Raw genomic sequence first — 25,597 nt, forward strand, 5'->3', positions numbered from 1 at the left:
GGAGAAATCTAAGTGTCAGATGGTATTTTATATTTTTCTTGCTAATAAGCCTTTGAAGAACGATCAGACATGGGGAAGAACACGTTTTTTCTTGTGTTTTGCTTGACTTTCTTGACATGCTGTATCCACACAAGAAAGGCTTGTCCTCCCTCTATAAAATTATTTATCTAAGCACCCTAAAGTATTTTCTCCAATGCATTCCACATTTAATGGAATTAAATTAATGGTTAGACATTTCACAGAAGTTATAAGAAAAATTCTGTGATGACTTTTATTAAAAAAAGAGTCATGTTTAAAACAAACAAACAAGACTGCAAGTTATTGAATAATATAAATTGTCTGGGTTTGGGTTTCCCTTCCTGCTCCACTTCAGGTTCCTACATCTGGAATTTTATTGTCCTGCTTCAGTTTAGCATTAGTAGTTTAGGTAGAGACAAAAAAACCCAAAACATTGAAATATGGGTCCATGAGAAAAGAGTTATACCATACATTACAATTCTAGAATGATTATTAAAAAAAAAAAAAAAAGGAGGAAGCTAACAAATACATTAATTGATCTACTTTTATTTTATATACAAGAACAACCCTCATCTTGTGCAATCCTTATTTTTTACCTTTAAAATAACTTTTGACAGACTGATAGCACATCTTCTGATAGCTCCTAGAGCTGGTGACACCTTACTTTGTACCTACCATAAAATAAGTATTTTGCACACACTGCAAATCTGTTTCAGACACATTTGCATTAAATTCCATTTTAAGTAGCACTCTGAAAACAGGGGGAGAAAGGAAGGAAAGAATGAAGTTTTCCCAGTCCAAGGCTAATGGTGTGTGCTTAATCAGCCTCTTCTAAACACATTATGCAAACCTGTCTAGGAGAAAAAAATAACCTTAAGTCTAATTACCATAAAAATATCTTATTACTAAACAGAAGAAAGTGCTCACTGCTGCCCTCTCCAACATATGATTAGGAAAAATTTGCATTCTAAAGTTTAGAATTTATTAGTTTAACCTTTTTTTTATTACATGTTTAATTTAAACTTCAAAAAATTCAAATGACAGTTTATATTGGAACAATGTTTTGAAGCTCTTTTCTCTTGTCATGAGCCCAAATTGACCATTACAAGACTTCTGGCTAAAGTAAAGATTTCTGACTCCCCTGTTTTCCTGTTCTTGTTATACAACCATCACCCCTGAACATTCATTTGCTTTTGTTGAGACAGTTCTCAGATCTGTTCATCTCTCTGCTCAGTCTTTCACACCACTGGCACAGCACTGAGCTACTTAAACCCAACAGTGATTAATAGGAATTATGGAACAGATAAACCACTAAACATCACATCAGTTTTACTTTGCGTCTCTAACTTCGTACACAAAGCTTGAAAAGTGCAACTCACTTATTGGCACTTTTACATAAATCTGTCTGGAACAAATATTTGGATTCCAGAATTTAGTTTACCAAGACTGCTGCTCCATTTTTATACTTCAGACATCCAGATCTGTGTATAAATGTTTGTGTTTAGACTATTAAACATCAAAAACAAAAAACACTTCACATAAGCTTTTTTTGACCCACTAATCCATTCCTAGTCTAACACAAACAAACCCAAAACACTCAGTAGTGGAAGAAGAACTGTCTGGTTCACCATGCATCCCCTCCCTACAGTGACGTAACAGGAAGCTTTAAGGAAGCATTTCCCATGTGTGGTCACAGCAAAAATTTAACGTAGAACTACTAAAATAAGGAATGATGAAATTAGTTCATAGAACAAAATTTAAATGCAGTCTGTTAAGAAGCAGAAAAGTGCCGCCTTTTTTTTTTTGGTTCAAAGAAACAAACAGGCACAAAGAATATTTGTTTGCATGGAAAACACTGAAATTACTGAAAATTATCAGCATGTGGGATTTATTTCCCTAGGGGCTCTCATTCAGCTAGTACATTGAAAAATCTCAGGTACTAAATATCAACATAACAAACGTTAACAGGACTATGAACTGCAAGATCCCATCAAGCAGCCACCACCATGACACCATCTCCCTCACAGTGCTGAGCAACTTCAGCATTTTATAATGATGATTTTTTTTGCCTTTTATTATCACAGAATAAAAAAATTGGTTTGGATTGGAAGGGACCTTACAGACCATCTCATTACAACACTTTCCACCAGGCCAGGTTGCTCCAAGCCCTGTCCAACCTGGCCTTGAACACTTTCAGGGATGGGGCAGCCACAGCTTCTCTGGACAGCCTGTGCCAGGGCCTCACCACCCTCGCAGGGAAGAATTTCTTCCTCATATCTAATCTAACCCTGCCCTCTGTCAGTTTGAAGCCATTTCCTCTTGTCCTGTCACTCCAGGCCCTTGTCCAAATCCCGTCCCCAGCTCTCTTGGAGCTCCCTTAGATACTGAAAGGCCACAGTAAGTTCACCTCAGAGCCATTTCGCTGCTCAGATGAATGGAAGAATCCCGTTCTGAATCGATCCAGTTTTGACCTCGGCAGAGAAGAGGCCCAGTTGAAACCATTAAAGATTTATTCCTGACAGAACCAATTAGGCCTGGCTGAGCAGCAAAGACCTTAATTAGTCACATGACTCAAATTCCTTACTCACGCAATTGGCACCAGGAAATTAATTACAGCGGCAGCAGCCCAGGCAGGGCGGACGGATTGTGACTGTCATGAGGGGATGCACCAAGACCCGTTGAGAGCTCAGGTAGAAGCACATCAGTCACAAAAACACTGCAGAAGGGAATTCACATCATTTGGATGAACACAGAATTCAAGATCTTTCTCCTCAGGAAGCAACTGAAGAATTTAGTTTCAACCACATGAATAAGACCAACGTGTTTGGGCCTGTTGGAGGCACCAGGCCTAAAGGATTACTTAAGGCATTAATTATACTTACCCTTCCCTCTAGACCAACTTTAAGACATACCAAAAAAAAAAAAAAAAAAAAAAACAGATGGAAAAAATATTTTGTACCAAATATCCAGTTAATCTAAGGAGAAAACTGTGATGCTTATTTGGCATTAAAAGCCAAAAAAAAAGTGCAGATTTTTGCTTCGGCTGGAAATGATCTTTCTCATTTTAACATATCTTAGAGAAATTTAAACATTGTCTGAAATAATAGTTCTTAAAGTTATCTGAGTGGCAACAGTTGTGCTCATGTTTCCTCCAGACATCTTGCCAGCCAACCACAGGAAGCATATCCATGTGTTTGTCAGCTGCAAAGAACATTTCTGCACTGTTATTTCAAATTTAGGTTGTGACCAATGCCAGCTGATGAATTCCAGTGGGGGAACATCCTTTAAATGTGACATCTCAGTGCTAAGAGAGTCTTGTGCGTCTGGGGCAGAGAGTTTGATTCCTCTGAACTTACACTCAGGTCTCTGCACACACTTTAATTTTAGGGATTATAGTGAACCCTCTGTTCTCCTGACTTATGAACCTGTACAGACATCAAAGCAGTCAGCAGGCTTAATTAGACACTTAATTATAGATCAGGGTGGTAAGGAATGCATTTGGGAAATAAAAACATGATTTTCAAAGCCAGTTGAATGCCAGTGCGGAGAGTAACACTGGCAGAACGATGGTGCGCAGTGCCCTTCACATCATTCATAAAAACAGGGTTTGGGGTTGAGCTTTGGTTTTGGTGGTTGGGAGTTTTTTAACTAAAAAGAGGTTCTAGCTTTCAGGTCTGGCACATTAGCACCTTTCATAGGTGAAACAGGGTTTGTACACTCCCTTCTCCACTTGGCTGCATGGGCAAGGAAACGCACTTTACCAGTTTGAGATTCTACAGAAAGCTTTACCCCTGACTGCCAGATGTTTTCACCTTTCCTTCACTGGATAAACAAAAGCTACACACACTTTTACAGCCAAGGAAGTGCAAGAAGTAGAGCTGTGAGCATAACTGTGCCAGCAAATACAGTAAAACCAGCAAATCCCAATAATTTGTCATCTGGAATAACTGTTTTACTCTTATAGATAAAATAGAAAGATTATAAAATATGTACAGAAAAAAAAAATGGTTTGGGTTGGAAGAAACCTTAAAGTTCATCTCGTTCCACCCCCTGCCATGGGCAGGGACACCTTCCACTAGACCAGGTTGCTCCAAGCCCTGTCCAACCTGGCCTTGAACACTTTCAGGGATGGGGCAGCCACAGCTTCTCTGGGCAACCTGTGCCAGAGCCTCACCACCCTCACTGGGAAGAATTTCTTCCTTATATTAATCTATCCAGTTTGCTATTCCCCTTTTCTGATTCATCCTGTCATCCCACAGGAAGAACTGAAGATGTTTAGAACTCTTCTCTGCCATCTGTGTTATCTTCCTTTCATAAAGTAAATTTAATTATGTGTTTTCTCTATTGCTGTTTGGAACTTCCCTGTTTTTATTTCTTGCTACTTTCATATGCAGCTTCATTAACATGGTTTACGCCCTCCACTAGAATAATTAAATTATTTTTAAATAACACAGGCCTTTGTTATTTAAGGTCCCATGTCAGTTTTCAAAATAATGGCTGGGAATCATCCAACTGCAATTATGCTCTACCTACCTAAATTCTCTTTGTAGTTTTAATTAAAATACATTATCCAGTATGATTTCACCTCCTATTTTAAGTTCTTGTACAGCACTGGTTAGGGAAAAAAAATTATCTCTGTAAAGCAATTACTCCTTTTTGTGGACTTAAATAGGGAGAATAAATACTTTCGGTTTATCCTAGCATGCAATGAGAGACTTCAGTAATCTCTAAAATAAGATACATTGTCTCTACAGGGAAAAATTGAGGAACTTGGAGTACTTTATCACTGAGAAGTGTTCTTCCTACAAGTAAGAAATGTTAAGGGAAAGCAAGTCACAGATAGATGAATGCCCTTGAACAATGACAAATAAAATAGAAACACAGGTTGAACACTTAAGATTTGCCACAATAACTAAGTAGCTTACAAATGTCAAAAGAAATAAGAATCTGAGGAAAAGCAGAAAACATCTCCAGGATGATTAGGCATATTTATTAATAAATGAGGCTGACATACCAGCAAAAGAGGGGGGAAAAAAAAGAAAAAGCATTGGTAATGCAGTATATTTTTGGCAGACATTTAACACTGGGGAGTTTTCACAGGAATAAAATTTGGATTTTTTTTTAAGGTTCTTTTCAATCTCAGAAGATTTCTAAGCAAGTCCAAGTAATTATACTTGAGCACGAAAATCAGAGAGTTTAACCTGCCTTATTAGAGTTACCAGCACTGATTTTGCTCTCTCTTCTCTTTAGGTATTCAGTGAAATCAGCATCAAGAATTCTAAGAAAATAGACCTGATGCTTCCAGTTGTTCAGGTAATTCTGAGAGAAAGTTTAATCAGCAGATAACATCTCACCACAGAGAACAGGTACAGGCAAAGCCTCTGATTTGGGAGAGCTTGTAAGAGAACTGATGTCACACTCAAAGTGTATCTTCAGCTCAAAAAGTCACATTACAAACCTGTGCTCAGGTATCCACCTCATCGCAGAGCTCAGTCCAAGTGTTTCATGCAGCTCCAAGTAATAATCCAAAAGGTAAAGCTTTGTACTAACAAATTTCTTCCTCAAATTTCAGCACAGACTGCAGGATCCTGTGTTATTAAGGAGTCCCCAGTAATCCTGTGGAATCAAAATTAATTATAGAAGATGTTTTCAAACAAAAACATTCTACTTCTTTTCCTCTGAGAGTTGGTAAATTGTTCTGCTCCCAGAGAAATACAGAGATATTCCCAGGAATTTCTGACTGAAATATCAAAGCCATCAAGGTGGAATTACCCCAATACACCTCATTACAGCCTGAGCAGCTAGTTTCATTAATGTAATCAATATTAATTTCTTTTAATTACACCCCAAGACATTTTCCCAATCTGAAAGCTGAATCCCACTTAAACACTCTTAATGTGATGGTTTTACTCACATAACAACCCAAACCAGTGCAGAGTTTCCCCGTGTTTACAACCAGCAAAAAGTGAAGCTGGTTACATACATTTGCACAAAGCTGGACTTCAGATATTGATGGAAGGGATCTGAAATGAAAGTTTGAATGTTTTTCGCGTGCTAATATAAATAATTAAACAAAACAGACAATCACCCTCATTTCTAGGATCAATAATTTATTCCTTTTTTTTTTTTTTTTACATTTTGCAATTTGTTACAGGAGAAGAAACACTTGCTAATGAATGTGACATGTTTTTGAACCATTTTCCAAGGTAATGGAAAAAGTTAAGCATATTCCCTAGTATGCACATTGATGACTAAGCTGCCAATATGAAATCAATTTAAGCAAGTGCAGTCCCTATTTAATCCTTGTATAAATTAATTTTAGGACTCTCCTTCTCCTACAGGAAGACTAAATTGTAGCATCTAATTTTTTTTTTTTATCCTGAAGTCTCAATCTTTGCCCTCTCTACATATCTATCTGCAATAAGTCAGTTTAGGGACTGAAGCCAAAGCCACAGAAGTGGATTCCGTGCCAAGGTTCCTTTTATTCCTGGTGATCTACTCAGTTCCTTACTGTCCCAAAGGGAAACAAAAGACTCCCAGTTTTCTGAAAACCAGATTCTCTGCACGACAGTGCATTGCATTGCCACAGGATGGGCCACAGTGGATGTTCTCCTAGCAAACAAATCAGGTAACTAACAAGTACAAAGAATTAGAAATTAACTTGGTAAAAATGCTTCTAACATTTTCCCAGTGGTGTATTAACTAGAATCCTACTTTCGTTCCACAAAAAATAGATATATTTTTTTTTATAAATACATTTTAATACAGACAACTCTGCTGCTATGCCAAAAAAAGTCAATGTCACATTCAAACAGGTTTGCTGGGTGTATTAAGATACAAGCAGACGTCACAGCAGGCATGAACACAGGGCTTGGAGGGAGGCTACAGACACACAAACACCATTTCACCCGCTGGGTCACACTGACCAGTGACATAGAAAACAACTGAGCTGCAGCGTTGAGACCTAGAGCATCACACTCTCCAAATACTTCAAATACTTCCATGTATAGAAAACGATACGAACTGTGAATGACATTTAATGTTAGTATTGAAACACTTCTACAAATTTAGGTAGTGCTTATGCTGGGGGTATAGAGAAGAACCACGAAATGAGGCTCCCAGTTGACTCAGACCCAAGAGAAAACTCCTTTACACTTACCATGGCCTTGAATCTCTTGGGTCCAAATAGCTGAAATTAATTCTTTTTCTGTCCTTGTCCCCCTCTCCCCTCATTTTTTTCCCCCCACAAAGAGTCAATGCACATAAATCTGCCCAGCTTTTGTGCCATACATACACATTTCTAGCTGCTCCCCCACACCCCTATTAACAATAGCAATCATCTCCATAGTTTCCTTCCTAACCAGATCTAATTAAAATTGTTAACCATCTTTTGCAGGTTATGAATAATTAATACAGCATTTTTATAATACTTATTAAATGTGGCTGTTGGATATTAGCATTTTCTTACCTTAAATAGCCTCCCATCTTTGCATGACTGAGTTCTCTATAATTTTTGTTAGGAAGATTGGAATTTATTTTTTATGGGTCGATATGTAGCACTATTTCTCAATATACCTTAACAGTCTTTTCTCAAACTGAAGGTATTTGGAAGCTGATAGCCTGCATGTTTCACACACAGCCAGCCATCACTGTGACACTCTACACAGGATTTTGGAATGAAACTCAAACAGAGGACAGAGATGGAAAATAGAGGATCTTACTGACCTGCTCAAAAACAAGACATAGAGAGAGATTGTGAGCAAGAACTAAACCCCAACACATTGTTTTCAAACCTACAGAGACTTCCTACATTAAATAAAATAAATAAATAAATTCTTCGGAGTCAGGGAGAGTGGATCATTCAGTTATTTCATAAATGTCACACACAGAGGATAATTCACAGAAACGATTTTGGATTTTGCCACAAAAAGTTTCTAGAATTTAAACCCCAGTTGATGTGTTAATTTTAAAAATAAATTGTTCTCTTCCTGCCATGGAAGTGTGAATAAATAGAGCATGCAGCATGGCAGCTCACCACCAATATATTACTGCTGCTTTTCTTAAAAAAACCCTGACATTTCAAGGGATCCAAGGCTGACAAAGTGAAAAAAATGTGTCGAGTTATAATTTCCTTGAAAGAACGTGTTGAGCTATAATTTCCCTGTCTCTCAGAAAAATTATGTCACTATTAGCACTCACAGAGACTTAGTTTCTTTTTCCAAGATTAAGTCACTCTGTAAAGCACACACATAATCCCATTTTATGACAGGAAACAGCCGGGCATTATTAGCAGATAATCTTGGTTAGCTCTTAGATGTTTTCTTTCACTTTCGGAAAGTCACATCCTGAATTGCCAGGCTGGCTTGTTAAAATAGAGCTGCAGTGCTAATTAAAGCAACGTTTAAAATGGGCCCAAGGAAGAAAATAAAAGAATTCTTTTTTTCCAGAGCCATTGCTTGGTGATTTCGCAATGAAATTCCAAAGTAAACCCCAAATAATTAATATTAAAATACCAAATAATTAACTAGACCAGGAGATTAACAAATTCTTCTGTGAACAATGCTGCTAAGATTTAATTTTTCAACCAGTTTATAGTAAGAATCAACTGCCAATTTAAGGGGAAAAAAATGTGGGTTTCACTTTCCAGCTTATCTGATTCCCACAAGTTTGTAAAGACTGTGGATGCAGATGACCTTAAAGAAATGCTAACAAGGCGTTTCCAAGTAAAATAGGGAGATAACAGTGATAACTGCTCCAGTGGAACACAGAAAAAAAGAACCTTCATTACACTTCCCACAGAAAGTTTTGTTATTTGTCATGGTTTAAGAATCAGAATTTGTTATTTGTAGCAAATTCTGGGGACTTTTAAAATTCCTCCAACTTTGCCTAAAGCTACAATAGGTTGAAATTAATTTTATTGTTTCTGGTTTAAAATATTCCTAATAATACTAGACAACAAATTGACTCAGTAAAGTATCTCCTATATGAGTCACACCAAATTTTCTGTTAGCCTGGAATTACTACCCATGGAATCTGAATTACCAGATGTCAGGAGATCAGCAGTAGATAATTCATATTGTTGTGTTTAACCTCAAACCTACCCTAAAATACAGTGTCAGAAGGTCCATCCAACAACACACTGCCCTCTTGGGGACAGGGTGGTTTTCTCATGGTGCTTTTATAAGGGGCATGTCTACCACTCAAGTTTCCATTGACTACAGTAATATTTTCATGGAATTATTTTGGTTTTGAAGTCCAAAGTCTTAAAAGGAGCAGAACATGACTATTGCAGGTTGCAACAATGTGCTGTACAGAGAGGAAACTCTGTACAATGACCCAAGGGTCCACACCAAAGCACAACTAATCTCACCAAGACACACTGAGATGTATATTTCCATATTAAATATATGGCTGGTTATTCTGGGCAAGTACCATTCCTAACAGCCTTTTAAAAATCTTATGCACAGAAGTGACTATTATGAACAGCAGGTGAAAAATACCACCAAAAAACCTCTGTGCAGGGTGCTAATTATAAACACACATACTCTCTTCTGTCTCTAAGTCAACATATTTTCTCCTTCAAGAGTTGAAACGAAATTCAGAAATACTTAAACTTGCAAAATGTCACTGTATATATGGCTAGTTTAACAGCCTTGATGCGAAAAGAAAAGGGGGGGGAGGAATGACAAAATTTTTGAAACTATTTTCACCTTTAGTAATTATTGTGCTGTAAAATCAACGATCAGTAGCTCAGAGCATTATACAAATAATGAGGAAATTCTTTGTATCTCTCAAACAGATCAGTCAGCCATAGGCTAGCTGTATGATTTAATACAGTAGAGACAAAAAATAGTGATAAATACAAGTCCCATTGTGATAAGAATTACTACAACTACTAGTTGTGTAAAATCAGTGAATTTTACATACTTTTGTAGCTACCAAGCTTAGTAAAAACTCTGTGCTGTAACCTAAACCCACTGTGTTTTCTTTAGAAAACTGAATCCTCTCTCAGAATTCAAGAAAGCCAAGCCAAATACAACCTGTGACACATTTAACAGTGACCACAACCCCAGCAAGAGCACAAAAACCTCCCTGTTCTTGGGCAGATGGCTACACTTGGAACCACTTGTAGTCCTGTCTGACGTAGGCTGCGACTAAAAAGATGCTCAGCACAACTGGAAATGGTATTTTATAAAAATTATTACAATCACACCTATCCGAGGCTAACATAGAATGTTCCACTTCAACTCACAGAATTAGACATGGAGACATCAAGTATTTATAGAAATATCTACAAACTTCAACTGCCTTTTTTTTTTTTTTTTTTTAAGTATCAGTGAACTGACCTTTAGGGTAGGGGTTTCATGACAACAGGCCACCCCATACTGGTTTATTCTTGGTGTTGCTACTTCTTGGGCAAAATTGGTCTTAAACTTCTTCTAGAGTCTGAAGAGAGAGCTCTTGCTAAATTTTTTCCTGTGCCTTTAAGTTGTACATTATTAGACTGTTTCACTTGTACTAATTATCGATGTGAAACATTTTTAACAAAGGGAAAGCACTGTCATAACATTCTTTAAATGCAGATACAAATAGCAAATTGGAAATTCCACATACTCCAGCTGCCATAGACAAATGGAAGTGTTGCTCTAACAAGCAGTGCTGAAGCCCTTATCTTGGTATTGAGCAGAGATGAAAAAAAAACAGACATGGAAATGTGTAGCATGAATAGGCTGAATGTTAGCTACGTGAAAATGTTAAATAAAGCTAAAATCCTTCCATTTTTCCTGATTATTCTGCAAAACCTGAAATGAATGGAAGGTACTTACGGAGGTTCATAGACCCACAATGCTAATTTTACCTTCATCTGAAATGTGAAAGGACAGTACCCAATTAAAACAGCTCTGTCATTAAACTACTGGTCTTCATTGTGAGTTTCGGCATTTCCAGGATTAAACAGAACATTAAATAGAAGGACCAAAACTAAAGGATGAAATACTTATGGAGAGAGCCAATCTAAAGATGAAACTTGCCTTTGTGAGATGCTATGCTTGACACTTTTGATGGGATGGACAAGTTAAATTGGCCTTTGAAGCACTGACAAAGAGAAACAACCAACCAAACCTCTACCTCTGCATCCACCCACTCACGTGGTTTCTCTGATTACATTCTTTGGGAAAGCAATCATGTCCTAAAAGATACTTGAGGGCAAGAACACAAATTCACAGAATTAGGGCAAAATCCCCCAGGTCCCACAAGGCCATTTTCGAAGCAGACACTTAAAGAACTTAGGGAAGTGGTATCCAAAGATCATTCAGCCTAAAGTTCTGAAGAACTGGGTCTGCTTCAAAGCTCAAAAGAGATGAGACCGGCAAATTTAGTCATGAAACTCCTACTGTGGCAAAGAGTCCTTGGTTTTGTGGATCCTTTGTCCAGTTGACACTGCAGGCAGCAGAACTGAAGGTGTTGGTATCCCTGACGACTTCCATAGGAAAGGGGAGGCCAGCGCAGCCCATCCTGCGCTCAAGGTCCTCCACTGTATGAATAATCTGCCTTGTTGTGCATCACGAGCTTGTTGTCTACAAAGTAGAAACTGTCCGACTGTGTCTCGTAGGGATGAAGGATCATCTCTCGAACTGCAGGGGGTAAAAAAGGACAAAACAAGCAAAATTAACAGTGTCACACTGCAGATATGCTCAGGAAACACAGGGTTTCAGGCAGGTGTCGCGGCGTCGCTCAGGCAGCAGCAAACTCTTCAGGAGAAAAACCCAAATGGGAACCAACCCAAAGCATTTGCTGACAGTATCTTTGAGACAACTCAAACATAATCACGGAATCATAGAACCATGGAATCATTTATGTTGGAAAAGCCTTCTAAGATCATCAAGTCCAACCACTAACCCAGCACTGCCATGTTCACCACTGAACCACGTCCCCGAGCGCCACATCCAGACATTTTTTTTGAACACTTTCAGGGACAAAAAAATGTTCATAATCCAAATACATCAAGGCACCATAAAAGGGTAACTGCTCCACCTAACCTCAAAACGAGATCACGCTACAGTTTCCAGGGTTTATTTTGCTGGGGTTTTTTTAAAAGAAAAACATGATTAACAGTGAACTCAAAAGAAATTTGTTCTGGTCTGATAATAAGCAGGCAGCAAGTGTCTCACTGTATTTTCTACAGACTGTAATATTAGTGCTGACATACACAATTAGGGGTTGTAAAGAATAAGATCACACAGATTTAGTGCTTGTGCTGTTGTGTCTTGGGAGAGAGGAGAGACAATAAAAGTTATGTTCATACTAAAACCTCTCACGCTCTCAATATAGCACATCAAACATTAAAACAGAACATAACATTTAACTCATCCATTTATTGGATGCCTTTTTAATCCCATTTTTTGGTTGTTTTATAACACAATTATCTTTTTTTCTCTCGGATATGAAGCTTCCTTTTTACGAATTAAAAAAACACACTAAAAAAGCAACTCTGGTGGGTGATGAGATGCAAGTTACCAAAAAATAAAAATCAGTGTTAACACAGATCTAAAAGTATGAATTATTCTACCCAACATACTCTTTACAGACAGCTTTTAAGAAAGGGCTCCCCCAAACCACCTCAGATGAACATCACAGTGTGATAACCCAGAAATGAAAGAGAGCTTACTGAGATCCTCCGAGAGCTGGGGGAATTCATAGATGTGCTCACAAGTATTTTTACTGCTGGGGATGCAGAAGCCAAATTCAAAGTCAAAGCTTTTCAGCAGCTGATCGCGGAAGTAGTGCCTCTCAATCATACGGAAATTATTAATGGGTTTGTCCCCTACTGTGAATTCCACCCTGAAAAAGAAGGGTAAGATTGATGTGAGCTTTCTTGCCTAAATAAGATTTGCGCCATTCCCGAAAGGTAGAAGAGAGCTCTGAAAAAAAAAAAAAAAAAGCTAAAGATATAAATCCACGTCACTAACTAAATTATCATTTCCTCTTTTCATTAAAGCCTTCTACAGGGACACAAACACAGCATTACAAACCATAGTTTATACTATATTTTCCTTTTTACTCAAAATAGAGACAAGCAAAACAATTCTTTAGGTGTCGGATTTTGTGGTGGTTTACTGAAGGATGCAAGCAGCACTGCCAGACATGGCAAAGGTCAAACATGACCTCATCATTTCACGTGTGTCTGTGGATCGATGTTTTTTGGGGAGTGCAATGTGGAAGCTGAAGACAAATCTTCTGAAGCTGGCAGGAGCCTCTGACAAATAAACTTATAATGCACAGAAAAGAGCTGGAATATAAAATCACGGAATGGTTTGGGTGGGAAAGGACCTTAAAAGACCATATAATTCCAATCCCCCCTGCCATGGGCAGGGACACCTTCCACTAGATCAGGTTGTTCCAATCCCCATCCAACCTGGCCTTGAACATTTTCAGGGATGGGGCAGCCATAGCTTCTCTGGACAACCTGTGCCAGGGCCTCACCACTCTCACAGGGAAGAATTTCTTCCCAATATCCCATTTAACCCTGCCTTGTCAGTGTGAAGCCATTTCCCCTTGTCCTGTCACTCCAGGCCCTTGTCCAAAGTCCCCCTCCAGCTCTCTTGGGAACCCCTTTAGGCATGGCAAAGCGCTCTAAGGTCTCTCCAGGGCCTTCTCTTCTCTGGGTACTCTCCTCACCTTATTTTGCCCCTTTTAGCATCAATCTCTTCCACACCATTCCTGAGGTAAACAAACAAGCTACAGGGATGGAGAAAGCGAGGCGTCCGGCAAAGAGACCCGGAGACCCTCGCGACAACAAAAGATCCCTATTACATCAACTTCCTGGCAGGATCAAAATGGAACAGCCGTTTTCTCTGGGATTTCAGTTGCTTCCTGTGCTAGCACAAGCAGCAGAGGGGAGTTACTCACGTGGCTCCCACTTGCCGCAGCCTGAGAAAGGCCGGGGTGAACTGATAGCGAACGAAGCGTCCGGCGTTGGGGTCCACGTCCTTCCTGTCATTGTGCTCACGCTCTGGAAAAGGGCAAAGCAAACCCTGTCAGAGTCATCTCAGACACAGAAACCCGGCGAAAATACTCGTGATCATGTTATTGAGTAACAAAAGCCAGGAAACCACTCTGAGGAAGCCTGATGGTGAGCTCACCCTCCTCCTGTCCTGAGGCATCCACTGCTGGTCACTTGGAGATGGAGTACTGGAAGATGGACCTTTAGTTTGAGTCACTGCTCACCTTCTGAAGTGATTCACTGCTCCTACCTCAGATCACGACTGCAGAGTGACTCTGAACAAGCCATCTCCCCTTAGCATGGCTGGTTTGCTACCCATAAGCTACAGAAAACTTCCTCTCACCTGCAGGAAGGTGGGGAAGGGTTATAAGAGCATAATCAGGAAAAAAACAGTTGCCCTGGGTTTTTATTGCCACTGGCAACAGGTAACACTTGGATGGTTACAAGTACCATCTAAAAATTCAGGAAAAAAAAAAAAAGGCAAATTTTCAGTTTGTCTAATTTGCCCAATTGACAAAGTTTCTCCCTTTTGGAAATACCATTTTCCTGGGTCCTTAGTGAAAGATGTTAATTTAACAGCAAAACTATGCACGGGGAGGGGGGGGGGGGGGGGCAGGCACAAGCTGATGAACAGCCAAGAAACAACCACACGGTGATCTCCTGCTCCTCCTCCTCTGCTTCTGTTTACAACATCCATCTGTCCTTTCCCGTCACAGATGGCAACCGTGAGAGCACAGCAGCAGTGAGCTCTGCTCACCGTGTTGGTACAAAGAGACACCTGAAAAACATTTCTGCTGCAAGCTGGGACTCCAGTCCTCCTGCAGGCAAGAGCATCTCCTGTTTCTGGGAAATGTACAGAGTAAAAGGAGTGGAAAAAGGCAAAGGGAAGCAGACACCAGCATGTGTTTGTTCATGAAAATGTTATTTTGTGTGTGCACTCACCTGAAGCTGCTGGTTTGGTGATTTCAAACAAGACTGTGCCAGACTCCATGTCCCGGATTTTAAACCTGGTGAAGTCTATCTTGTAAACATTTTCCTCTGGAGTGCACAAATAATCTGCAGAGGAAAAAAAATTTGAATGAAGGCTGCCCTGAAATACCAGAAATTTCTAGCTGTTCTCTGGAGGCCACACAAGCAGGGAAAGCAGTCCAAATGCATCCCCACTACTGCCCATTTTAATTCAAAACTGATGTCTCTGAAGAATCTAATTTCTGAATGCCCTACTCGGACAGGACAGGGAAAAGGCCTCTCTCCCCCATAGACCCAGAGGTCATCACCTTTTCCCAACCGTCTGCCAGCAACTTCTGCATCCATTTACTCCCAGGGTACTCAGACTAGTCAGCACCTCCATCAAATCCCAGCCTTTCCAATGTAAGAGGCTTTGCCTGTTTTAAAAACTGCCCTATGGCAGAATGCAAGTGCTAAGCAGCTTTGGGAGCGTTAAGCCGACTGCACTTAACTGGAACAGGAGTGTCCTCCCTTGTGCCACCTCCCTGCTCCAGCCCTCTGCAGACAAAGGGTGGCCTCTGCTCTCCACTGATACTCATTCCACATAAGGACTTGTTTTCCTCAGCACTGAAAATGGCACTGAAGCCTTTCCCTGTATTAGGAAAACAGGGAGCAGAGCCCATCCCCACTTCCAGCAGAGTCAGTGTCTTTGGGAGAAAATCATTACAGAATCACGTAGTTGTTGAGGTTGGAAAAGCCCTCTAAGGTCACCAAATCCGACCATTAACCCAGCCATGTCCGCCACTAAACCATGTCCCCAACTGCTACATCCACATGGCTTCTGAACACTTCCAGTGATGAGGATTCCACTACTAAACCCCCATGGATTTAGCCTTCAGCCTTGCTGTGCCCTGAGCCAGCTCCTGGCACGGGAATCAGCCTCCTCCCTGGGGAAGGAGCAGTGGTGCCTCATTTCCACTGCACATACAGCACAGATTGAAAATAGCTCCAATAACTTACTTTATCCTGACAAACCTAAATAAATGCTGTATGTAGACAAGTCAGGTCAGCTTTCAAACAGCTGCACATCTGCTTGATGTAAGAGACTGGTTTTGGAGGTTCCAAGGTGAAAATAACACTTTAACATTCTAATTCTTAGCACTTTCTCAGCTACTAATTCCTGCTGTTAATCTGAGCTAATCACTTATTTCTGTCTGCTTTCCTATTTCTGAAATTCAAATACATCCATGCACCTTAGGCTTAGTCACTGACTACATAAAAACAAGATACAAGTGCCCAGAGCTCAGATCTGCCCATAACAACCCAACTTCAGCACAGGTATAACAAATCCTGGACTGCTCTGAGCAACTGCTCCTGGGCTGCTGAGCGTGAACATTTTCCTAGAAGCCTTTTATTCCTTCCAAATCTCCATAACTTGGGGAACTCTCCAAGTACACTCGGTACAAGGAACAGAGGTGTTAAATGTCCTCTCTGGACAGTTTTACTGCTCACCAACATCCCCATATGGTGAATGTTCAAAAGAATCCCCAGAGAAGTTACGGATGCCCCATCCCTGAAAGTCTTCAAAGCCAGGTTGGCTGGGGCTTGGAGCAACCTGGTCCAGTGGGAGGTGTCCCTGCCCATGGCACAGGGGTGGAACGAGATGACCTTTAAGGTCCCTTCCAACCCAAACCACTCTGAGATTCTACAATTCTATAAATGGGCTTTAAGAGAGAGGACAGTGTTCAAAGCATCCCTGGCATTTGGCAGGGATTTTCCCTTCCCTATCAACACAGCACAAGGAAGAACTAACACCAGCACCCACACTATCAGGCAAAACAAGCTAAAAGCTCAACTTTTCTACTACCACAAGAAAACACCATGCTGGTTTTTGGCCAAATAGCCCAAGAACTGCACAGAATTGTCTTTTCTGTCTTTACCAGTAGCCAAGAAGATGGGACAGGCATTTAAACCAAGCCCTTGCCTTAAGCCCTGATGTTTAGCATTCCTCAGGGAGATGTCCTGCAATTACACTGGGATTTTAGGCTCTGACACATCAGCCACCCAAATTCTTAACCCGTCCCACAACTTCCCAGCTCTGGGCAGCCACATGCAAAATACAAATTGATGGAAGCAGGCACAGCTTCCCACAGTCCAGCTTTGCCTCCCTGGGCCCATGGCCACAGGCTGCTTCCCGGGAAGGCAAGGGGCTGTACAGAAGAGGGGGCAGTCGCCTGGGAGCCCGGGACACCTTCCCTAGAGCACGCGGGCAAATCTGAAGCCACGTTTGTCTTCAAGTTAATTATTAAGCGTTTTTACTCCTGCAGAATTCCTGCCCATCCAGCACCATGGCAACAGCTTTATCCCCCTCCTTGGCAGCAGCGTTGCTGCAGTAACAGTGTCCATGACTCATCTGGAGCAGAGGAGAGCCAAGCAGAGCCTCCAAAGAAGAGTAAACCCCGGGTAGAATCCCCACCAGGCTCCTGCTCATTGATGTTTGCACCCCTACACTGCATTTTTCAACCCTTTTTGCCCCGAAAATATTTTTTAAAAACCTTTTTTTTTTTTTTTTAAATCAACGTGTCAGGATACAACTGGATGACATTCAGGAAGCTCAGCTGCCAGCATACTGCAATCAAGTGTTTTTTCCTCCCCTGGCAGTGCCCAGTCTCCTAGAAGGGAAAAAAAACCAGAGGAATATCTATTCCTCTCAGTCTGTATTATATTTGTTTCTGCTATTCCTGTTCAAAAATCAATCAAAGTAGCCATGTGCTGGTTTTTTCCCCACACATAACAGGAGCCTGCGGCTACACTGGAAGGTCTTATTGGGAATGGGCTGCTTGCAATTGGCAGATCCTTCTGCTTAGCTGAGCACTGTCAGATTTGCTAATCTCATCCCATACTTATTTTTAAATTACTGTAGGGCCCAGTTGCCCACACTTTCGTGACTCACTTAAATGTATCATTTGCTTTCCTTATCCTAATTCACCATGGCCACAATTCAGGGAAAGAAGGCAGCATCCATGGTTATTTTAGTTAGGCATGAGGCAGCTCAAACCCCTGTGGAGGGGATCGTTACAAGAACGGTGGGTTGGTTTCTCAGGACAGAATATTTTCTCATTTCTTCCACTTCCCCTGGAGCAGGTTGTGTTGTTTCCCTACTAATAACCAAGTAATCATGGTATGTTCCTGACCAAGCCTTCAGTACTCACCTGATTTAGGGATGACAGAGCACGCTCTGAGCAAGGGATAAAGGGACAGACACAGCAGCACTGCCCTAGGAAACCCATCAGATTGGCTTTTGTCTCAAAGTACCCACTGCAAAAGCAGGTCACAAAAGAGGAGCATTTCCTACTCCTTCCTAAAGTCCAGGGAATTGCCATATCCCAGACCTCCATCCCCAAACTCTTCCTGGAAATCGTTCACCAAGTTGAACTTGATCTCAAAGGAAACAGCAAAGCCTTGAAACCTGCCCAAGCCTGGCATTAGCAGCCACTTCTCACATCACTACTCCTGCTGGTGCCTCTCCAGCTTCTTTCCCATAATCTCTGGATCCTGCCCAAAGATCTGCAACTCCCCACTATTAGAGATGTTTTCTATCTTAATGCCTACCGTGGTTTTGAAAAGTTTGGATCACAACTAACAACACCATGGTGGTCTGAGGAAGCAGCAGAGGTGATTGACTTCCTGAGCCTGGCTCGATGAGTTCCTTCATGAATTCTCCTACTCCCTTAATAGGAAAAAATTATTCCAAAACCACCCCAAACAGTTCAGAGGACTCTAGCTTTTTTCTCAGACCCAGTGGGTGCTCCTTCCCTGTTCCAGTTCTAAGGTGGTACCTCCACTGCCTAATCCAGAGAAGAGCCAGCTCTCATTCAGGAAACCTTTCTTCCACCCCAAATCCAACCAAAATTGCAAACTAAACCAGCAAAACAGCCTAGACAATGCCAGCAGGCACTGCCTGTGAACACTGGCACATCCTGAGCCCTGGTGCATATTTCTAGGCATGTATTTTAATAGCTGGTGTTACAGAGGAGCACAAAAGGTGAGGGATAACACAGGGCTAGATAATACAAAAAGAAAGCTAACAAAGGCACTTTCTCCTCTGGCCTTCTTCCTATTGTTCCAGTTACCCAATGGATAAGATTAGGTCTTTGATCCTCATCAGAGAAAGCTAAAATCAATCCTATATTTTCAAATTTCCTTTGCAACCACCCCACTAGGCACGTTTTATCAAGAGGAGTTTATGGGCAATAGGGTTCACACTCCTTGTTGTGCTCTTTTCAAGATCCCTTCTCCTTCTCTGCAATCAGGAGAAAGCACGTGTCCCCTCTCACAGACACCATGGATATTTCTGTGGTGCTCATCAGAGTCTAAGCCCAGATTGGGCAGCTCCTATTTTAAGACCTCAAGAGCCCACAAAGGAAAGCAGAGTGCACCTGGGGTAAGAAAGAACTCAAAATCTGGTCTTGAAAATGGGTGTAAACCAGGAGATGCTGTACAAGAGACTGATGGAAGGGTAGTGACTTGAAACAGGAATTTCTCTCCCCAACACAGGCAACAACAAGAATTCAGGGAATGAATGAGAAGGCTCCCGCAGCTATGCAGGTCTATTTCTTAACATGCATTAACCAACAAGGTCAGGAGCTATTTTGAAGACAACTCCCAAGACCTAAGCCAGGTATAAGGCAAAGACAACTGCAGAGGAATTGCCAGGAGCTGGAGATTAGGAGATTATCAGATTGAAGAGTCTCAGAAGGAAGCGAGCAAAAATAGCCCGAACCCCGTGAAGATGCCAAGCAGTGACGCAGGACACAGTGCAGGACCTCGAGGGGAAGGCAGGGCAGGTTCCAGGTGGTGTTGACACACCTGCCCAGACAACAGGAGGTCAATTAAAGAAAAAAATAAACTACTTCCTTGTCCTTTACCTTAGCAGTTCAAGTCCTGTAAAACTAAGCCATCCAGGATCCAGAATCCACTCCATTTCTAGAGCCATGGGGTTTGGTAACCAAAGCCTGGGGGTGTTATTAGGGAGAGAGGCAGCTGCCCTCCCATCTAGTTCTGGAATTAGGCTGCTGCGATGCCCCAGAGGAAAAAATCCTGGACTAGAAGGATCCCACAGGAGTTTTTCCACAGAAGCACATCTACTGACCAACACTGTGAATGAAGCAGAGGGGTGCAGCCCAGCAGGCTCTGAGCTGAGGCACTTTCCAAGGTCCCCAGAGCCCCTCAAGTGCTGAGTCCTACTGCACAGCTCACCAGGTTCTGCTTTTTATGGCAGCCTGCTCATCTCTTTTTTTTTTCTTTTTTTTTAGCTAGAGCTTTCCAGACTTCACCCTCTCACAATTAATTTGATCACAGCCCTGCAGGCCTTGTTAAGGAAGGATGGAGCTGTTCTTCCCCCACCTCCAAAGCATCCAAACACTTTTTCCTGCCCCCTTTTCATGCTGATTGCACTCAAAGTCTGAAACCACGTGCACAACATTAACAAAATCAGCTATTTTTGCTCTTACACAGGGCTGAGCCAAAGCCATCCAGTTCTGCCCAGACTCCCCTGGTGGATGCCAGAGCTTCCCTCTCACCTTTGCCATTTCCACCAGGGATGGCCCAAACCCATGACCCCGGCAGAAGGAGGAATCCTGTGACACACACACACCATGTGTGCTGCCCCTGAGAATCTTAACAGCCCATATTGTACTGTGAGACTTCCAAAAACACCCTTCATCTACACAACACCCCAAGCCACGCAGCATCACACAGCCTTGGAAAGGTTCACAGCCTATGTGGGGGTGCTGAGGGAAGAGTCATGGAGAGAGCAGCTTGGCACAGCTCTGGGATATCACTCTGAGACAAGAAATCAGCACATCAAAACACATCAACACATCACAGCCCTGGACAAGTCAGAACAGTGATTCATTAACATCCTCACAAACACCCGCAGCTTGTCAGAGCTCCTAATAAAATACATTCTCCCAATTAACTGGAGAGGGAAGTCATGGTCCAGGAGTGGCTTTGAAGATTGATTCATGCACATCTGCCTCACATTCCTGTTAATGCCTCTCTCCCTGTGTACCCTCCTGGTCCTTGCTTACCCAAACCCTATGGCTTTAAAAATGGATTTGATCCTGGCTGGTTCAGCTTTACAGGACTTGAACTGCTGAGGCAGAGGGCAGGGAAATAGTTTATTTAGCTTTTTGGTTATTTGACTACAGGGAAACTGGTATGAAAGTCACACAGGAAAGGTCTACTCTGCCCAACCCACTGAGGCAGCCAAGGCTGGCCTTTAGCTAAAGCTGCCTAGAGAAGTCTCAAAGAAATCCCCAATGACAGCTCGAGGAAGAGATTACTTTCAGAAATGATTATGTACGTGTTCCTTATTTAAAAATAAGGTTTGTTTTGAAATTGTTTCCAAGTATATAATCCATTATTTAACCCCTTGGTTCACTAAAATAAAATCAGCTTTAGAATAAAACCTAAAATGCACGATTTAATCTTGTATTACAGACAAAGTGTGCAGGTGATAAGCAGGGCAGCCTCAGAGGATAGAGCTTGTCTTTTGTTACGTATCTGACTCCTCTGATCCTCTGGTTGCTTCAGTAATTAATTACAATTTGAACTGAGCTCTGCCCCACTCCCTTACTAATCTTAAATTAATCACGTCATAAGGCTTTTCCGCTTTTTCTGACCACAGTTGTGTGAGTGAGTAACAAATCTTGCTAATTGCAAAGGAAATGCTCTGCTTGCCTTACACCTGATCCAGCTGGAGCAGCGCCAGAGCCAGCCCAGCCAAAAAGCCCAGATATCCCAGGGCAGCATCCCAGATCTGTCAGGCTGGACCCCCCACATACCCAGAAAAATTACGGGCCTGGAAATGCTGGAGAATTTAACATTGAAAGGACATAGCAAATGCAGGGCAGTTTGCACAACTCCTCCTTTAAGCTTATTAGAGGCACATTAAGAGCAGAGCCCAGCTGGCTCCCCTGGCTGCCCACAGACAGGGTGTCCTGCCACAGAGCCACATCCTGCATCACCACCCTCCCAGCCCCAGCCATCTCACATTTGGTCATTTGTCAGCTGTACCTAGTGGGAAAGGAAAGACCAGCTGTGCTTCCTGATGGAAAGATTATTAGGAAGAAATTCTTCCCTGTGAGAATGGTGAGGAACTGGCACAGGTTGGCCAGAGAAGTTGTGGCTGCCCCATCCCTGGAAGTCTCCAAGGCCAGGTTGGATGGGGCTAGGAGCAACCTGGTCTAGTGGAAGGTGTCCCCAGGGCAGGGGGTTGGAATGAGATGGTCTTTAAGGTCCCTTCCAACCCAAACCATTCTATGCTGTAGCTAGCATTCCACCTCCCCTCACACAGGCTGGCAGGCCTTTCAGAAACACACAGGCTACTCATGGCATAAGCATCCTTAAAACACATGTTCCTGTGGTACCAAGCCCTCCTGAAGCAATGTTAAAACACGGCCAGGCCACCCCAGGACCCTGGGCAGGACACAGCTTAACTACACAGTCCCTCGACAGCGCGAGCTGCCGTGCCACTGGCCCATGAGTTTGGATAAAGATGGATTATCCTCTATCTGGAAAAAGAGAGGACACCCAGGGCACCAGGACATTTCTGCTGCAGCCCCACCACCAACTCCTCCTTCAACTTCAAACTGTGTGAAGCACCACAATTTTGAGCATCAAAGCCAGAATTGTTGCAACAGGGTGTGGTGTCTGCTCCGACTCAGCATCTCCAAGGGGAGAGGTTGGGCCTGGGGCAACCATGAGCTCTCTCACAGCCGGTCCTTCCTCTTCCCTGCTGCTCAGAGCAGAAGAGTGGAACAGTTTCACATTGGTGTTTTTGGCCATCTGTTTTTAAGAGCGTGGAAATGAGAAAAGGTCACAAAATGCCCCAAATAATCATTAGGTGTTAAAGACCTGAAAAATATTCTGGTATCTTTGCTCCCTGTTAAACCCACCAGGTGGAAAAGTGAGCTTGAGAAGGGGAGTTGCAAAGCATTCCCAGGTGATAAGATACCATATGCTCAACGCAGATGTGTTGTTTACCTGTATCCCCAAATCCACATGGAAGATTTCAGGTGCAGTTTGCTGGCTCCCATGTACTCAGCAGGACAGAAAGCATTTCCCCTGGGAACCATGGGACATCCTCACAGTGCCTGGCTGTTGTTTGACATGACCCATCTGCACTCCTGCACTACCCTGGTACCAGCAACTCTCACAGCAGGAGGGGAACAAAACATTTTCATGCATTTCACATCTTCCCTGTGCTCCAGAGCGTGCTTCCCCAGGGTTGGAAGATGCAGACAACAACCAGCCTCTGCTCCCAGCCTGGCTCAGAAGTCAGGTTGACCAGATCAGCCTTCCCTGTGCCCTGGGAATGCAGATGCTTACCAAGAGCCATGCACCATGCACACTGATGCCACGTGAGGTCTGCACACCCCAGGAGCAAGGGTGCAGGGTGGCCCTGTCCTCTCCAGACAGCACTGGTGAGGGCAGGGACACACAGGCTGCCATGAAGTGAGCACACAGCGCTTAACACAGCTTGGATTCACCATCCAACAGCAGCACCTCCAGGGATGCTGGCAGGATGCTTCAGTGCCTGCTGCATGGCTCTCCCTGCTACAGGCAGGGGATTTCTAGGCCTGGGCAGTGAATCACGCTGCTGCAGCCCAGCACAGCAGCTTGGCTCGGAGAAGGGGACCCAAGGACCCCGCAGCACCAGCAGCCCCTCTCTCAGAGGAGCCTCTGTAACCCCTTCCTGAGGGCTGACACCACGTCCCCTCCCATCCTGCTCACACACACAGCCCCACAGGGTTGCCTGCACGCACCAGCACCCACAGCCACATCCTTCCTCTCTGGGGCTCGTCACACCCCACAGTCCTGGCCTGTGACACAAAACCTGCTCTGACACCACATCACAGAGCGCTGTGAGACACAGGGGACCACGGCCAGACCCCTAGCCCCCCTCCTCCTGCCCAACCTGCCACTACTGAGAAACAACCCAAAGGTCCCAGGACACACAAAAAGGTCTTTTTGGGGCACCAGGGCAAATCATTCCTGGGCATCACCAAGACCAGGCTGACCTCAGGCACATGTGTTACTATGGAATGGATTCGGTTGAAAGGGACTTTAAAGAAGTAGTTCCAACCCCCTGCCATGGGCAGGGTCACCTTCCACTAGACCAGGTTGCTCCAAGCTCCATCCAATCTGGCCTTGAACACTTCCAGGGATGGGGCAGCCACAGCTTCTCTAGGCAACCTGTGCCAGTTCCTCACCACTCTCACAGGGAAGAATTTCTCCCTAATATCTAAACCTGCCCTCTGTCAGTATGAAGCCATTCCCCCTTGTCCCAGCCTTCCCCCAGCCCCGCATGCTCCTACCCCGGCAGGTCCATGGCAGCACAGTCCCAACTGAGCTGTTCTGCCAAGCACAACAGACCCTCCAGTCACACACTCCCACCCACCAGCCCCCAGGATGCTCTTAAGACCAGAGGTACTAAACTGGGGAGGGAGATACTGGAGGAGAGGGGCTGAAGGATGGGCTGCAGTGAAGCCCCCCATGCTGTGGCCAGGGATCCAGCCTGCTCCACTGCTGCGGGCACAGGGTGGGGGGGCTTCACTTAGGGCACAGACACAAGAAAGGGGTGATGGGGAGAGCAGCGAGGAGCATCGACCTATGACCAGAGCTGAGGGACCGCATCCCTGGGGCGAGGGGTTGCATCCCCAGCTCCGGGCATCCCTGGTCCTCCGGTGGTACTCAGATCCCCGGCACAGACCCTTTCCCCTGAGGTGGTGCATCCCCAACTCCTTGTCCCCCGGGGAGAGGGGGACCAGCTCTCTCTTTCCCCCCGGGGTTAACCCCCTCGCCAGCCCCACGAGGACACGGTCCCCATCCCCTGCACACCCCTCGGCTCCCCGGTACAGCCCCCCCCCCCGCTCCATCCCCGGTACGCACCGCTGGTGACCCGCTGCAGCCCCAGCACGTCGTCGGGCCCGATGAGCGCCTTTCGGCCCAGCTCCTCCTCGGTCCTCGCCGCCGCCGCCCCGGCCCCGCCGCTCTTCTTCACCTTCATGGCCCCGCCGCCGCCGCCGGTGTGAGCGGCCCCGGCCCCGGCCCCGCTGCGCGCCGCCGCACCGGGAGGGGCATCGCCATCACCGCCCCCGGCCCGCCCCCGCCGGCACAGCGCCGCCCGGTCCGCGGGAAGGCGGGGGGAAAGGAGGGGAAAGGGGCAACACAGCCCCCCTCGCTGCTCCCAGGGGCTCAGGAGGGCTTCTGTTGGAGAAGATGCCGTTCCCCCACGCCAGCGCCCCTGCATGGGGGGGGACAGCCCCCCAGGAACGCAGGTGTGGTGAGGACAGACCCCCCCACCTGCCGCGGAGAGCACAGGGGCACCCCCCCATAACCCACCCCCTGACCCTCAGGCTGACACACAGCGGAGGAGCTGGACCCCGCTAAGGTGTGGCAGCCCCCAGGGGCTCTGTACCCCTCAACAGGACACAGACTGCATTACCTGCCCCCCAGCCCCTCCACAACTGAGTATTTTTGGCCAAAAACCCATAAGACAGGAGTAAAGCTGTCTCGTAATATAATACCCATAAGACAGGAGTAACCCCACAAAATAATACC

At 44.0% G+C, this 25,597-nt stretch overlaps 1 protein-coding gene and 1 long non-coding RNA gene across 3 annotated transcripts; one reads left to right on the forward strand and one right to left on the reverse strand.

Moving 5' to 3' along the window:
* The first annotated feature begins 2,411 nt into the window (after positions 1-2,411).
* LOC116796786 lies at positions 2,412-8,502 on the forward strand. Of its 2 annotated transcripts, none has more exons than XR_004360504.1 (6): positions 2,412-2,708; positions 5,145-5,182; positions 5,269-5,331; positions 6,173-6,224; positions 6,404-6,646; positions 7,602-8,502. It is a non-coding gene; the product is annotated as an uncharacterized LOC116796786 (long non-coding RNA). The 2 variants fall into 2 exon arrangements; XR_004360505.1 differs by having other exon boundaries at positions 7,620-8,502.
* UNC119 (unc-119 lipid binding chaperone) lies at positions 6,116-25,126 on the reverse strand. Its single transcript, XM_032707688.1, has 5 exons — positions 24,926-25,126; positions 14,963-15,076; positions 13,927-14,029; positions 12,686-12,858; positions 6,116-11,651 (listed from the first exon to the last, which is right to left on the reverse strand). Exons 1-5 carry the CDS (start codon positions 25,041-25,043, stop codon positions 11,539-11,541), a joined length of 621 nt encoding a protein of 206 aa, XP_032563579.1. The 5' UTR covers positions 25,044-25,126; the 3' UTR covers positions 6,116-11,538.
* Between the last annotated feature and the right edge of the window lie 471 nt (positions 25,127-25,597).

This window comes from Chiroxiphia lanceolata, chromosome 20 (genome assembly GCF_009829145.1).
Source record: "Chiroxiphia lanceolata isolate bChiLan1 chromosome 20, bChiLan1.pri, whole genome shotgun sequence".
Taxonomy (NCBI): Eukaryota; Metazoa; Chordata; class Aves; order Passeriformes; family Pipridae; genus Chiroxiphia; species Chiroxiphia lanceolata.